Source organism: Grammomys surdaster, unplaced genomic scaffold, assembly GCF_004785775.1.
Source record: "Grammomys surdaster isolate TR1022 unplaced genomic scaffold, NIH_TR_1.0 63, whole genome shotgun sequence".
Taxonomy (NCBI): domain Eukaryota; kingdom Metazoa; phylum Chordata; class Mammalia; order Rodentia; family Muridae; genus Grammomys; species Grammomys surdaster.
In genome coordinates, this window is record NW_021604565.1 from 23,697,600 (window position 1) to 23,714,547 (window position 16,948).

Genomic DNA, 16,948 nt, shown 5'->3' on the forward strand with positions numbered 1-16,948 from the left:
GAAAAGTTCTGGATAAAACTGGCCACCATGGCAGCAGGATAGCTTTGTGGTAGAGTATGCTGGATAGTTTTGGGTCAACTTCACATAATCTAAAGTTATACAGTAGGCTAGAACCTCAATTAAGAAAATGCCTCCATAAGTTGGAGTGTAAGCAAGCCCATTGGGGATTTTCTTAATTAGTGATTGATGTGTGAGGGCTCCATCCATTGTAGGTAGTCCTATCTATAAGATGATGGTCCTGGGTCTCCCATGTCTTCTGCATTAGCTCTTTCCTCCATGTTCCTGTACTGTTTGACTTCCTGTCATGACATCCTTTGATGATGAATAGAAATATTTAAGTGTAAGCCAAATAAATCTTTGTCTCATGTTGATTTTGGTTGTGTTTGATTGCAGTCATAGAAACCTTAACTTTATCCCTTTACTCTGGAATCATAGGAACTTAAGAAACTGATGTTGATAATAATTATGCAATCAGTATTTCTTAATGATTTAATAAATAGTTCTCTTGTTAAATACAGTCCCTTGCAAGCTGTTCCTGGTACACTCTGATAAAATAAAGAGGGAAATAAACAAATCTATGCTTCCTCAAAACATATCACATCATATTAAAATGACAAACTGATCCTTCTGTTGACATTTTCCCAAACAACTCTCGATAATAAAATACTGGCTATTTTAGAATCTTTTCTGATTTTTTTTTCTACCAAAGCCTAATTCATTTCAACTCAGAACCAATATATTAAATATAGTTCTTAATGCATACCTGTTTAGTTCTAAACCCCCAAGTTAAATGTTACTTAAACCTATATATTACTTATATAGCAGTAAATATTTGTGGAGTGCTGGGCTGGGAGAAGCAGCTGGGAACCTGGTTGAGCAAGTCTTGAATCCCGGACCATTATCTGGATGGCAGGTGTTCAGCTTTTGCCCCCAGGCCCTGATTCTTTTCATTCAGCTTTGGCCCTCCACAGCCCCTCCCAAAGAGAGGTCTGTGACCACCAGTCAGGAGGAACAGTGCCTCAGGCTCTCCAACATGTAGATGAGGTATCTCCAAGCTCTCAGACCAAGACAATAGGCATTATCTGCTGCCAGACCCTAATCCCCCTGAAACTGTATATAAGGGCTCTATTCTAGAGAAGTAAAGGGGCGTTTGAGAATCATCCTGGTGTCTGAGAGTCTCTGTCTCAAGAGCTGTAACACTAGAGCTGTAACACTTGGGGAGAGATCTGCTCTCCCGGAACCTTCCTGGGGCACCAAGCTGCTTCCTCGCCAGCTAGCCGGCTTCTTATCGGCCCAGCCCTGGCCGGCTCAGCGCTGAGAAACAGGTGCAGCACCTGGGAGTGACCAAGCGGTGACAGCGGAGACTCAAGAGGCAGCAGTGGGGGCAAGCAATCTCTCCTCCCTGCTCACGCTCTGTACCCTTTGGCCCAGACCTCTCACACCAGCCTGGCCAGAGAACAACGGACAGTGGAGACACAGGCAGAGGCAACAATGGCAGAGATGGTAGCAGACCCTCCCTGTTCTCACTCTGTCCTCAGCAGAGAGATCATCCTGGGACACCCTCTGGAACCGGGGACCCACAAATATTCACATTTAAAATATAAAAGGTGCATTAAATATGATATGTCCAACAATAGAGTCCACATGGGCACTTAATTTTCAAGATTATAAGCAGTCTTCCAGAATATTTAAGAGATACATTTCATGCTATAAGATTTCTAAATACCCTGCTAAACTCAGCTTCTGTTTTCTAGGTAGACTCAATAAACAATGTGCTTTCTAATTAAAGATTTTATATTGGCAGTGACATGTACAATTTTGAGGGTGTTTGTTCAAGGCGAGGAATATACTACAGTTTATCTGTGGAAACTTTACTAGTTTATTATGCACTTCTAATTCTCTAAAATAGTTCCAACTCCATTGCTTGAGGAGGTGTCCATTGACTTTTCAAATAATATTTACTGACATTGTAGTGCTGTGCCCTTCCTTATGTGCCAGAACAATCTTGGCCATTGTTCTCAGGGGCTTATAGATAATTAGCAGATGATAAGAAAAGCTGATTGGTGTTCTAATAAAAATATATAAGAAGAACGTTAGCCTTTTATCTAGTTCATAGAAGGCTTATCACAGAAATATGTTTCAGAGAGAAAAAAATGTAAGGTTAAGGCAAAGAAAAAGAGATGCTGGCTACATCAAAGACAAAGGAAATAACATTCATAGTGTTCATAGGAAACCAGATGTCACACTGTTCCAGAAATGGATGTTGTAAAAACAATAAACTTTAAGAAATGACAACTGAGCACAGAGGAACAAGCTCTGGTAAGTGTTTAAAATGATGGGGAAATACAGGTGCCATGAGTAAGAAAGTGATAGTATGAGGTTATCATTTTCAGAAGTTGGTTGGTTGGTTGGTTGGTTGGTTGGTTGCCTGGCTGGCTGGCTGGTTTTGTATTCATTTTTGTCAGGAATGGACTGGAGAGAATACGTCTGCATTAAGGATAAGACCCACTTGATCTTCTGTGAGAAAAACACAAATGGGAACAGAGACCTGTGAAAGACAATCTCTTGGTGCAGTTTGTTAGACACAATGTAAGTCAGAATAAAATTCAAGATTTCTGGCAATGAAAAGTAAATGGAGTTGGAGACATCCTCATATAGAAAATGATAGAGGAAGTGAACTGTGTAGAGATTAGGGCATGCTGAGAGAGGGAGAATGATGGAGAAATCACTTGGAGAAAAATATTATAAAATTACTATTGGATAATTTATCAATAAACTTAGCTGTAAAGACTCATTGGCTAGTTTAGATAGTGTAAATCTGGGATTAGATATGTGGGCTTTCTATATTGGTCCAAACACTATCATTAATTCTGTCCTTCTTTCAAAATAAGAGGAGCTCTTGTTTTTTTATTTTTTGTCATTGTTGTCATTTGTTGCTGTTTTTATTATCTGTTATTATTTGAGTCATGTTTAGCTCTTAATAGTCACAGGGAACACAGAAGTAAAGACATTGCAAAGAACACGACACAACCTGAAGTAAATAGGCCTCAGACTCTTGAGCACATTGGTATCCGAATGATGGGTTGACATTAAAGAAGAGACAAGGTTAAATATAGAAGCAGGTGATTCGGGTGAAGGAAAGGTACTACGATCCATAAAAATATTGATGTAGTAACTAAGATGGGAAGAAGTGTTTTGAGAGTGACAGGAGAATCTGCAATGTTAAACTGTGTTGTCTCAATGCACAGATCAGCAATGCAAAGGATTTAATCATGCAGGTGTTCATGGAAGAACAGCTTGATTAGAGCATTAGGTACTAAAGCCACACTGCAGAGTACCAAAAATAGGACATGATCATTGAGAAATAGCTGACAACATAAAAATAATCAAGAATGTCCTTCATAACCTTAAAAATGAATGAGCTAATAGACGTTCTATGTGGTTCTCATTTCAGAGTATAATCGGAGGGATGTACAATCCTGAAGTCTTTGTTTAATCTTTTTTTTTTTTCAGAATGTCTGTTTTAAAGAAATGAAGGCAAGGATCATGAGAGGAAGGAGGGAAAGATGCCTTAAAGAGGGTACGGGCATAGAAGAATATATATGGTATGATAGCAAATGAGTAGAAAGAGATTCACTGTGGGATAAAAGTTTAAGCAGGAAATAGGGAAGAGCACAGAAAAATGGCTAGTCTAACTAAAACGGTGGGTATATAAAAAAGCTTTGTGATAACCCACTTCTTTTTCAGCTAATTTTGTATGTATAAGATCAGAGGTGTTTTGTATTGAGAACTATACTACTTCCCCCCCAAAAAACCCCTGCATTATTAAACCAAAATTTCAACACCAGCTATGGGACACCACCCTATAAATTACTAGTCATAGAAATCCACTACAGAGGCCTCTTCTAACAGGAAAGTCATTGCCAATGTGCTTGCTTGATAACAGAACTGAATGATACAACCTTATATCTGCAGATACCACACTGCCTTATAGGACATAGACACAAAAACCTCAAACTAACTAGGAAAATACCCTGCTGGATACCTTTCATAGTACTAGAACTATGCCATGCAGGGTTCTGAATGAAAAGAAAAATGAAAATAATAAAAAATAAAACAAAACAAAAATAACAATCAAAAAAACCAAAAAACAAAAACCATTGTTTTCATTCAACAAAGTATTCTGCATGCTGGAATACCAACCTGCCTGACTTGATGTACTCACTGCTGCAGTACTGGCATGGTGGTTACTGTTTGTTAGTAGGATTGCAGGTCTGTCCCTCAAAGAGAATTTGTGCTCGATGCTGTGAAACTAGTCAAAAGCTCCAGGATAGGGAGGTCATTGGCCCTAGTGGGAACCTGTTCCTGCTGTTTTACTCAATGTTCATGTTGTCAAATTGCCTACTAAATAGTTACCTTTATGCCCATATGCTACTGATGCTCTCAACTGTGTTCAAAGCATCATGCTTTTTCAGTGATTCCTATAGAGTTTTCACATCTGAGCAAACAGCTAAGCATAAGTGGCTACGGATGAGTAGGAATACTCAACAATAGATGGGACATCCATTTCAACCCCAACCCCAGAGCTTAAGGAACATTTTAAAAACAGGGGTAAAAAGAATGTAAAAGTCAGAGGAAAGGGAAGAATCCTGCAGAATGATGGAGACATTGCATGTGTAAACTCAGAGCAGCTGTAGTCCCCTACACGAGACCTATACAGGATTAAACCATTCAAGATTCTAGTGAGGAAGAAGAAGAGGTTCCTGAGGCTTCATCACTATCTGAAAGCTATTGAAAATTGATAGCTGCTAAGAAAATGAAAGTCAGTTTTCTATAGCAGTGTGACTGCTGGTAGCTTGAAGATGCTGTAGTACAAATTCCACACCCATAGATATCTTTAATATTTTTGAAAACATGTTGTATACTTATTATTTATTTATTTATTTATCTATTTATTTCCCTCCTCCCTCTCTCCCTCTCTCTTCTTCTCTCCCTCTCTCTCTCTCCCTCTCCCTCTCCCCTCTCCCTCTCCCTCTTCTCTCTCTCTGTGTGTGTGTGCGTGTGCGTGTGTGTGTGTGTGTGTGTGCTTAAACTTTGTTAGGAAAGTACCACAGTTTACAAGTGAAGGAGATTTGCAGTAGCTGATTATCTCTTTCCTTTCTGGGAGAGAAGGGATCTAACCCATATCATTAGGCTTGCCAGTGAGAACGTTTATTTGTTCATCCATCAAGCAACCCTGAATATTAATAGTCTGAAAACATACCATTAGGTTTTGTGTCATCAATTGTCGTGTTTTAATGTTAACATCTTCTATGTATGTCTTTTTCTAGATTATCTTCACAATGCCTTATCCTGAAGACTTACTCTTAGACAGCAGTGTTCAAAATCAGTTCATTTAAGAGGTGATTGCATCTTGCGGGCTCTGACCTCTTCAATTGATTACTCTTCTTTTGCGTTCATAAGTCATTGGGCTATTCAGAGATATGAAACTTTAGGAGATGGGTTCTACTTGGATAAGTTACTGGAAATGTGTCTGTGGATAATTCATCTTTACCCTAGACTTGCCTAGTTTTTGATGGAAATAACCTGGGCCAGAGAATACTCTATTGGACCTCTGATACACAAAACCCTTGAGCTCCTTATTTCAAGATTCTATTATGTGTAATAGAATAATTTGGTTTGTTTTTTGTTATTGTCTTCTTAAAAACTGGAATTTTGCTGTGCTTTCAGGTAAAAATATTAATAGTAAATATATTTCTATTAAACTTTTGTCAATCCAAATATTTGCTGAACATTAAGAAATAATATGCACTTGTCAGTGCTGAAAATATTAATTCCAAATATAAAATGAAAAAAATAAGACAAAGTAAATAAATATCCTTACTTGAATGCCAGCTCCCTCTGGCACTGTAATCTTCCAAACACAATTCAAATTGTTGTCATAAGGCTCAGGATATCCAGGAGACAAAATAGTCCCTTTGCGCTTAGTTAAAATTCCCCCACAAGGCACTGAAAGTTAAGCAGCATGAAAGCTAGTTAATTCCACTGAAAAGGATTACAACAAAACAAAGGTCAGACAAAAGTCTCCAATACAAAACAGTCTTGTAAACAAAATCATATCACACTATGTTTTAAGACTCAAACATGCCATAAAAATATCTACAAAAATTAATTATACAGCATTCAAAAATGAATAACTAAAATCATACAGTTATAACTATCATATATGTTATAATCTTTAAAACTTAATTGATAGTATTCCTCACACACAGAAAATAAAAATTAAAATAAGGTAGGTCAATGCTTATATACAGACAGAGAAGTTTTTCATTTATTGTTATTTGGCATGTCCTTTATTATTCCTGAGGTTTGGGGGTAATGATATCTTTTAAAATCTAATATTGATCTTGGTAGTAATTTGAAAATGTTCACTTAATTCACTCCATATGACAAGAATAATAACCATTAAATTTAAATGTAGTTAAGTCTCCAACAGTCCAAACAGACTATAAAAACTTTTTTCTTCATTCCATAACTGAGGGAACAGAGTCGTTAGAGGTCAAAAGATTTCAGAGTAAGTGATGAACCTAGAATTTGCCTCCTGGATTTAGGTCCAAAGTCCATGTTCCTCTGTGGGAGGAAGAGATTTCATGTGGTTATTATCAGCTTATCTCCTAATAGAAAGAACAATATGTCCTATATTCTTCCTCTTAAATCTACATTGAATTTGAGGTTCCAAGCACTTTCAGAATGTACTGGATGAAGGTTTCATCTCATGAGTGACCTTTTTCGGATTCTGGGAATTGTCTAATTCATAACTCATGAATCTTTGGTGCCTTGGAAAATGGTCTTCAAATTCTTTGGAAGATAAATGTCTCAATCCACAAAATGGAAACACTACTGATTACAAAATACTTTTTGAGAAAATCTATAGTTTACTTACATGAAGAAACAAGTCCATTGATTAAAATATAATAAACAATTGACAAGTTAAATTTCTTGTGGTTACAAATATTATTATTTTGAATAACACAGTGCTCTGCTTATTGAACATTTTTCTAGTTTGCCTATAATGATAGCAGTAAATAAAAAATAAATAAAAACATGTTATAGATGAGAGAAAGGAGAAGAGACACACAGACAGAGACATAGACACAGAGAATAAAAAGTAAAAGACACGTGGGAGATCTGAGGATGTCTTTGGGTATTCCTGCCCCTCTCTCTCTCCCCTTCCTTCCTCCTTCCTCTCCTCTTTCTCTCTCTTTCTCTGCCCCATACTTTTGAAACACTATGTCTCTCTCCCTGTCTTTCCCCCTACCCCTTCCCATTCCTCCCTCCTTCTTCTCCTTTCTCTCTTTCTCTGCCCCATACCTTTGAAACAGCATATCTCTCTCCCTCTCCCTCGTTTCCCCTCCTTCCCTCCTCTCTCTCTCTCCCTCCTCCCCCTATCTTTCTTTGTCTCTCTTTCTCTCTCTCTCTCTCTCTCTCTCTCTCTCTCTCTCTCTCTCTCTGAATCTGATGCCATGTTGTCTGTCATCAAGCTGTCTCTGTTCTATAAGCACCTACCTAGGTTATAAGAATATACAAACTTTTATATGAGGTAGGGGCTGAGATTCAAAGGAAGGTTCTTTTGCTTGTAAACAAACATTTGTACCTATAAGCCACCTTGCCTTCACATACATATTTAAAAACAATTTTATATAAATGAATCACAGTTTGGTGACACTTCTCAAGTTAAATGAAAAAAAAAAGTCCAATGTACTTTCTCAAAAATAGTACTACAAAAATATTAACTGAGTGGCAATATTTTAAAGTCATTGTTGTTTCTTTTAATTGTCTTATTTTATGTTTGTGTAAGCACACATTTTTGTGTGGATGCCCTCAGGATTCCAGAAGACAGTGTCAAATCCCGTGAAATTGGAGTTGCAGTTGTTTGTGGGTGGGTCCCTCTTCTGTCAGATCAGCAAGCATTTTAACCACTGAGCCTATGTTCAGACACCATCTGTTGTTTTCTTACGCTGCATTTTCAGCATTAAACACAAAATCAATTAAATTTGTCAGAGAGTATTTTGTGCCTTTAAAAATATCAACAACTCTGATGCAGGTTTCAAAAATATCCTGAAAGGATTAAACGAAGAACCACAAAATAAAAATTTGCTCCAAAATTAATTAAATAAATAGGAGATAGATAGATAGATAGATAGATAGATAGATAGATAGATAGATAGATGAGATAATAAATGATGGGGAAAATGGCCCACAGAGTCCATCTGGTCCTCAAATGAATTAAAACACTACATTTCTTCTCTTACATCTTTATACTATTCTCATTTTCTTTGCCTGACATATTACATTCATCATAGCACTGGCTTCCCTGGATAATTTATATATAATACATATTCCCAAGTTTCTGTCAAAATGATCCTTCTAATGTTTTAAAATGACATGGAAAAAAACAATCTCCATACCTTAGTCTTCCATAAAAATATACTGCATTTCTTCAAGCCTTTCTTTTTCTAATTAATCACCATCCCTCAGTGATGACATTTACTTCCATATCTTTTGGAAACAACAAGTATTTGCCTCTAGCCATAACTCCTCCCCCAAGATGTACATTTTCCAGTCAGCATTTCAAAATTCAAATATACAAACAATACCTCAGCTGCCCTTTCCTCTAAGCTACTCAGATGTTCCCACCACTCACCCACCATATTCTTAGGTCACAAAGCTAAAACTCATCCTGATTTCTCTTACTCTCACATTTTATTATATATATGTGTGTGTGTGTGTGTGTGTGTGTGTGTGTGTGTATTTGAATATTTTTGTGTTCTTATAGGACTCCTAAGATTGGGAGCAGGAGCTATCTCTAACGCTTTTGTCTGCTTTTTGGACCCTTTTTATCCTGCAGGGTTGACTTGTCTGTAGTGGGTTGGCCTGATGTTCTTTATTTCTGATGTTAATACTGGTTCCTCAAGAGGATTTGCCCCCAACAAACATCATGTACTCAGGTGATATCATGTGAACTTTCTCTCATTTTACCTGGTCAATAAAAGGCTAGAACCTGTGGTTGGGTAGTAGAAGGGTAAGGTGAAATTGAAGGCTCTAGAGTTGTGGGCAGGTAGGAGGAGAGGAGCGAGAGCAAGAGAGCGAGAGAGTGAGAGAGCGACAGCGCGAGCAGAAGCTGCAGTGGACCAGAACGTCATGGAGGGGGAGAACCTAGAGTGGCAAGGGATCTTATAGCTGGTGAATAAGTTAGTATAATGAAAGATCTACCCAATCTAGGCATATAGATTATAATTACATCTGGATTGTGTGTTTTTTATACGGCCTTATTAGGGTTGGAAGTCCCAGCAACACTTGTCCAGTCTTATTATGAAGAAAGCTACCTATTCTTACTACAAATTAGTATTCCATGTTGAGTTGATAGCCATGGGAGCTCTGCCCTTTTCTGGAGAGAAAGGAAGGAGTAGGAGATGTGAGGCTGATCAAGGGCGAACTGCACGGAGAGGCTGAGAAGACAAAGTGCAGTCAGGTTGTAAAAAATGATAATTTTTGAAAGTGTAGATGAACTGGCCTGTATCTGCAGTCTTAGCATTTCCTTTGCAGGACATGGGGCCGACAGAAGGCAGAATCTCAAGGGCCTGTCCTGTGCAAAGCAGAAACAAAAGAGAGCAAGCTTCACGGAGCTTGAAAGCAAGGCTGGTGAGATGGCTCAGCAGTTAAGAGCACTGACTGCTCTTCCAGAGGCCCTGAATTCAATTCCCAGGAACCACATGGTAGCTCACAACCGTTCTGTAATGAGAACTGATGCTCTTCTCCGGTGTGTCTGAAGACAGCTACAGTGTACTCACACACATAAAATGAATAAATAAATCTTTAAAAACAACAAAAAAAAGGTTAAAGGCAGTATGAACCTGCACTCACACATGTACACATGTGTGTGAGCCCATGTGTACACACACACACACTCAATAAATAAGTAAAAAAAAGTATATACCGCTTCTTAGTACCATCTTGACAACTCTGATCTTAAGTTATAAATTGCCTTCCCTTTCCTTCTTCACTACAAAGAGAGATGCACACTTAGTCTTATGACTTCGACTCTGATCTTTCATTAGAAGTGATTTCTCAGAAACATATCAGTATCACTTAACATTCCATACAGTGACTCCATGTACTAGTGAGTTTGCACTCAAAATGGCCTTCAAGGCTATCTTTGTCCCCTCTATGTCTGGACCATCTCTAAGCATACTAGAGATGGCTCCTTTGCTTATGTGTGCCTCTGTCAGAATGTTACTAACAGTAAGAGAAAAATATTCTGTCTACCTTCTTGTGCTGATTTCAGAATTAAAAATTATACTTCATATAAATATTTATAATTGCTATTTAACACTATATTTAATGAATCTTTCTTGACTGTATGAATAAGCCAATAAAGGAATAAGGTTCAGGTCATGTTAAAAAGTACACGCAAGCACACACACACACTCACCCCTTCATAAATTTTGCACTCTAATAAAAATGAAATAGATAAATAGATACATGATGTCATTACCATGGGAACCCTTCAAGAAACCTTAATTCTGGGTCTAGAGGGCACCTGAATAACAGGGATGGGATAAATAGCTAATTAAAGACTTTTTCCCTAAGGGTTGTGGGTGGTAGCTTCAGGGCCTTTGCAAAAGAGACCTCCCACTGACTGAAGTCCTGCTCCCTAAGGCCTTGTATTGTCAAAGCAATTAGTAGCTGCAGGGGGTTATTTGAATCTCTAAGTCTCTACACAGGACAGCCTTGGGGCTTAAGACTGAAAAATCTTGAGAACACTGAAATGTAACAGGGTCAACTTTGAGGATAAAATCTCTGTATCCAGTCTAACATTTATTATTCAGTTTTATGTGTTTTATAATTTCAGTTTTTATCAAAATGCTCATATTTGTGGTAATTTGCCTATAAATTCTTTAGATTTCAGCTTTGTGCAAGATTCCTGTTGTTTACATTCCACCTGGTTACATTTTTTCAATCCTTTCATATAAGCTGATTTCTGTGTTTTACCTATAAATAATATTTTTTATAAATATTAAAAGCTTAAAACTACAGATGTATTAACATGAGCACCAGAGTGACCAAGTACATGGTTATGCAGAGCAATAGTTAACTTGAATTGTTGGGATCCTGTGGGAAGGTGGCTGTGTTGTTACACCTTCACTTGCATTCAGGAAATTATCAGGTTGTTTACCGAAATCCTATCATTGAATGAATACTCACTGCTCAACTCTCATCAAGCAGCAAGTTCCTCTTGGTTGGGTAAAAAGTAGTATAATATCAGGAATACTAAGATGGATTCAAGTAGATTAAGAAAAATTTAACACACATAGAAGCTATATGTGCATTATACAATGGATGTTCCCTTGAACAGCACTATGGAAAATGGATGGAAAATGAGGGGCAGGAAGTGGCTTTATAAAGGACAGGCCAAAAAAAAAAAAAAAAAAAACAATTCAGTGTCAAACTTGAATGGAACAGTGCTTTAAGACAGAAAAACGTCTCAGAGTACTGTGTTCTAATGAGTAGAAACAGGAAGCTCAAAAATTATAAACAGGCAATAACTTACACAAACGACAAAAGTTCAAACTAAGGAGAAAAATTAAAGAGAATATTCAGATATGAACTTGAGATAGTTCTATGCTGACTCTCATACTTTAGTTAGTCTGATATCAAGGATTTTAGTTAAGGATAGATGCAATCATTTGTGTTCAGAATTTTTAAAATTTATTTTTTACTTTATATTCGTGAGTGTTTTGTCTGCATGTGAACCATATGCATGTAAGTTCATATGAGGTGAGAAGGGGACACTGGAACCGCTGAAATTGGAGTTAAAGACAGCTATGTGTGGCCATGTGTGTGCTGGGAACCGAAAACCTGGGTCCCCTGAAAGTACAGCAAGTGCATTTAATGGCTGTGTCATCTCTTTAGCCTGTGTATTTACAAAATTTTGAAGTTAAAATACTTTCAGTTCAAGGTAGAAGTATTAACTAAAAAGTACAAACTATAAAGTCTTATCTAAATGTAATAGAAAACAGATCAATAGCATCTGAATAGCAATTTATGCTATGATAATTTTGTTGTTAGCTGTAAGTTCATGAAATCCAAGCAATTAGGTGCCAGTAGTGGTGGAGTAACCATAGAAAAGGTATTTTCACGAAAGGTGAGAGGAAAATGAAACAGTTAGTGGATCTCAGGCAAGTCATTAAAGTTTGAAAATAATCTTTGGTTTGAAACTCTATACACTTTACCCACTGGGGCTGGGATCCTGGTGTTTGGACCTACAGAAGCAAAAGTAATATATAAATACATAGTTAGGAGAGCCTACCCTCAGAGGGATATAAATAAATAGCTTATTTAGCTAAACACACTGACACTTCATATGGGTCGCAGGAGAATTATGAAAACAACAAAAAAAAGGAAGAGCCTGTTATCTTAGGTGTGATGCCTTAAGCCACTGGTCACACTCCAGCTCGACTGTTCTTATGTTAAACACCATGACTTTATCTAATCTTTCTCTTTCACTTCAAGGTATAAGTATATTTACAAAATTTACAAGAAATTGTCAACTAAGTTATAGTCAAATAAGTTGTCAACTATTAACTTCTACAAGACTTTGTTACAGACTACCTGAGGGTAGCATGGAAAGCTTTTGTTTGTTCTTTGTTTTCTTTTGGTTTTGATTTTGGGTTTTGTTGGTTTGCCCAACACAGGTTTTCTTAGTCTAGACTTGGCTATTCTGGAACACACAGATCCATCTGTTTCTGCCTCCCTATTGCTGGGATCAAAGGCATATGCAGGCACCACCTTGGCTAAATGGCTCAGGTCTTGCCATGACATTATCTCACCAATCTGAGTTATTTTGTATCTGAGTTATTCTGTCCTATACTCAGATTCCTTCAACAGAAGTGCACATCTTATGAGAAGAGTCCAAACTTCTCTTGTAAGCAGCAGCCAAACTTATATTGATAATAAGGCCTGCCTCCTGATACTGAAATAATGGTCACCTAGATCATGTTCTAAGACTGACACCATTGCAACCCCTAGCCGTCTTCTTTAATATACTGCCTTAAGACTTTCATTCACACATGAAAACTGGTTTCATATTCAGTTTCATAATGGAGTGACAAAATATTCCGTCTTCACTATCATTTATTTATTTATTTATTTATTTATTTATTTATTTTGGGTTTGTTTTTCAGAAAGTTAGCCAAGACCTAGTGTGTTGGGAGGTCAGAATCATGCCTTTGTTCTAGGTCTGATAATATTATCATCTAGCCTGAGTGTAGGATAGCACTTTGTGTTACTGTTTGTCTTGACATAGGTCATGGCATTGTTCTCATAGGAAGAAGTTACAGGAATGCGGTTCTTAGTGGCCCAAAAAAATTCAAAGCAGTGAATTTCCTTGTGTGGAGTAGTAGGTATAGATCCACCGATATAGCTGCACTGGACTCTTGTCCATTTGAGGGGTTCTGTGTATGCTTTCTTAGCAGCTCTCTTCCTGTGCAGAGCTATTCTTTAAAGTATCACTTATTTCTATGCAGAAGCAATTAAATAAAAAAAAATCATCTTACTGTGGAATAGCATGTGCAATCAGCTGGACCTTTATCTGAGTGACATAGTACACAGCAGAGCTTGGATAGTGAAATGATAGTAAACATCAGAGAAATCCCTCCTTTGAAATCTGGTACCCCTGCACTTTACAGTATAAGTATAGAAGGATAAGGCAGGGAATATCCCTTGATGATTTCTGAAATAAATTCTCCCTAATTCTTCTAACATCTGGGTAACTGGTCCTGGTTTTTGTCATTATATCTGACTACCCTCATCACTATCTTGTTAACTCCATCCTCCTAGCTTCTGTTAAAACAGTAGTTTTATCAAACATTCTTTTATCTACTCTTAAAGTTGTCTCCATATAACCCTGCCTCCAATTTACTGGCAGATATTTCTGAATTTTAAGTTGTGTTGTACATTTCATTAATACATTTATTTATTTATTTATTTATTTATTTATTTATTTATTTATTTATATTATTTTTTAAAACAAAGTCTTCCCGTAGTTTCCAACTTGTAGGTTCAACTTTGTTGTCTCCCCTTCCTGGTACCTGGGACTGCAGGTGCAACCACCAAATCTGAATAACAATTCTACTATTAAATGCTTTAGGAGTCACACTTTGACTAACGCAGTCAAGACAAACAAATTTTATATACTTTAGATACTATACTTTAGATATTTCCTCTGCTAAACACTCAAATCAATTTCATTATCTCTAAGTTCTACTTTCTACAAAACCATATAAATATATGACTTTATCACAACGATAGCCTTCTCTTCATTATTCAGTAATATGTACCTTATTTCCATCTAAAATATCAAAATGGGCTTTGCTGTCTGTGTCTAGATGAATAGTATCTTCATGACCACGATTATTCTCTAGGAATATTCTCTAAAGTGCTTTATGAAAACGCAGGTTCATCCAACATGTATCTCAACCTTTCCAGCTTTGACACATTACTCAGCCCATCTTTAGACTGTGTAAGCAGCATCTAATTACTTTTGCTGATTCGAACTTAGTTCATTTGTGTTTGTAAAATAAAACACCACAGCCTGTATACCTATTAGGCATCAGACATTTATTCCTCTATGGAAAGCTTCTTTCCTGGTTCATAGACACCATTTTCTTACTATGCTTTCATATCCATAACAGGGCATGACATCTGTCTGTAGTATCTTTTATAAGAATGTTAATATCATTTATGAGGGCTAATATTAATCATTTCTTAAAGGCTACCCTTAAGTACCTATAAATACATTATTATTAACCAATTAAATATTTAAACAGTTACAATTGTTTAAATATGACATCCCCCATACCTGCACCCCAGGACTTTATTTGTGAAGAGTTAGCCCACAGATAGCATTGTTATTTAGTTGTTACTGGGTCAAGGAACAACCCACTTCATCAGTGAATGAGTTCACTGATAAATTCATAGCTAAATGAGCCACTAGGAGGAAGAACAGAGTTGAAAAAAGTGGTTCATGTAGGAAGGGGATGATTCTAAAAGGAACATCTTATCCACAGATGATCTCATTTTATGCTTGCTAGATGACAAGAGGTGGGTAGCTTTTTCCACCATAGCCTCCTGCTGCAAAACATTCTCCCGTACCACAGTCCGATAGCAGTGAATTGAGGCTAAATATCAATTCAAATTTGTTAAAACATGTACACAATAAGTTTTCTTTAATTTGATATTCTTATGCTATAAAAGACTAACCAACATTATAGTCATAAGGCTCTATACTGCTCAGTTTTAAACAAGAATAGATTATAATACACTATTTATATTTTGTTATTCTATAGTAGTTCCCCACTTTTCCTCTAGTTAAAAGTTGTTTTAATTTCTGTTTTTTTCCCTCTGTATCATATAATATTTCTCTTCTGTGTTTTTTCTTTTTCTTTCTTTCTTTCTTTCTTTCTTTCTTTCTTTCTTTCTTTCTTTTATTCTATTTTTTTTTTTATGGAAACCTTGCATTGGTTTCATGTTTTGGTAAAAAAGAAAGTATTTCCCTACATAAGGTAGTATTTGAATTCTTCAACATCTTAAATAAAGAAGAAAAATCTTTGTAATACAACTTCTTAATGCCTATTTTAAAAATTTGAGTTGCTTTAATTTAACTTTATTTCCTTTTTGATATTGATCTTCCAAACATTAAAAAGACTTATCCTTACAGAATTATTTATGTCTACATGAATCACCTGATAAAAATAAATTTTACTGTACCTCTAAATAATTTTATACTGATTACTGTTATAATAATGTTAAAAGTCTTATTATAGGAAAAAAATTAAAGAGCTCTGTTATAGACCATGAGTACTATCACTAATGATTTGGTTTATTTGCCAGCAAGATCCAAAAGTAACTTTTCAACAGATTTGCTTAATGTTCTAAATATGCGGATTAATATGCAAAACCAGGACTGTCTTAGATGTTTTGATAGCTGTTAAAGATGCATTATACTGAATAACCTTTAAACAGCAGATATATGTTCAAAACTGTACAACAACCACAACAGCAACAAAAAGCAAACCCAATATAACAGCATATTGAAGAGTTTTTTCACTTCATCATCCATGGAAGGAAAAGACAGTTCAACATTCACAAAGGTAAATGAAATATTGCAAAATAACAGAAACAAGGATAAAAACCATACAGTCAATTTAATGCATGCAGAAATGCATGTATTTTGACACATTTCATGAAGAAAACATCAAACAAATTAGGTTTACAAGAAACCCACCATAATATAAAAAGTGATGTAATATAATTAATATCATATAAAATATATATTAATATAAACTATATCAATATAATTTTATATTATATACAAGAGTAGCAAATATAAATATAATAGTATAAATAATAACATAAAAGTAACTTAAGACTTAATATCGCACTAAATAAAGAGGCAATTTAAACAATTATTAGATTGTGGAAAAAAAGTTGTTACAACTTTTTCCATGGCAAGTCATAGGTAGAACAATGACAAAAGAGAATGAGAAGCAATGACAAAAAGAAAAATGAGATTAAACTGGAATAGAAGAAATCAAATTGTCATGTCAGATGATATGATCCTATATAAAAATACTAATGAACTAGTAGAACTAATAAATGAATATATTAAAGTTTCAAGATGTAAAATCAACACATAAAAATTAATTGCATTAAATTAATATAAATCAATAGTCATCTAGAAAGAAGAAAGTAACACCATGTCAGTATCAAGGAAAACATTTTCTATCATAAAATTTTTACAATGAAGACTCAGCATACTGCTGATAACAACTGAAATACACACATACATAAAGGGGGAGAGAGAGACAAAGAGAAGAACAGGGAACTA

At 36.0% G+C, this 16,948-nt stretch overlaps 1 protein-coding gene across 3 annotated transcripts in view; it reads right to left on the bottom strand.

Moving 5' to 3' along the window:
* Csmd3 (CUB and Sushi multiple domains 3) overlaps positions 1 to 16,948 on the bottom strand; it is a 1,130,934-nt gene that overhangs the window by 145,974 nt on the left and 968,012 nt on the right. For all 3 annotated transcript variants that reach the window (XM_028765583.1, XM_028765601.1, XM_028765593.1), the window contains one exon: positions 5,885 to 6,009. In XM_028765583.1, coding sequence (XP_028621416.1) covers positions 5,885 to 6,009 — 125 coding nt within the window. The remainder of the gene's footprint in view (positions 1 to 5,884; positions 6,010 to 16,948) is intronic.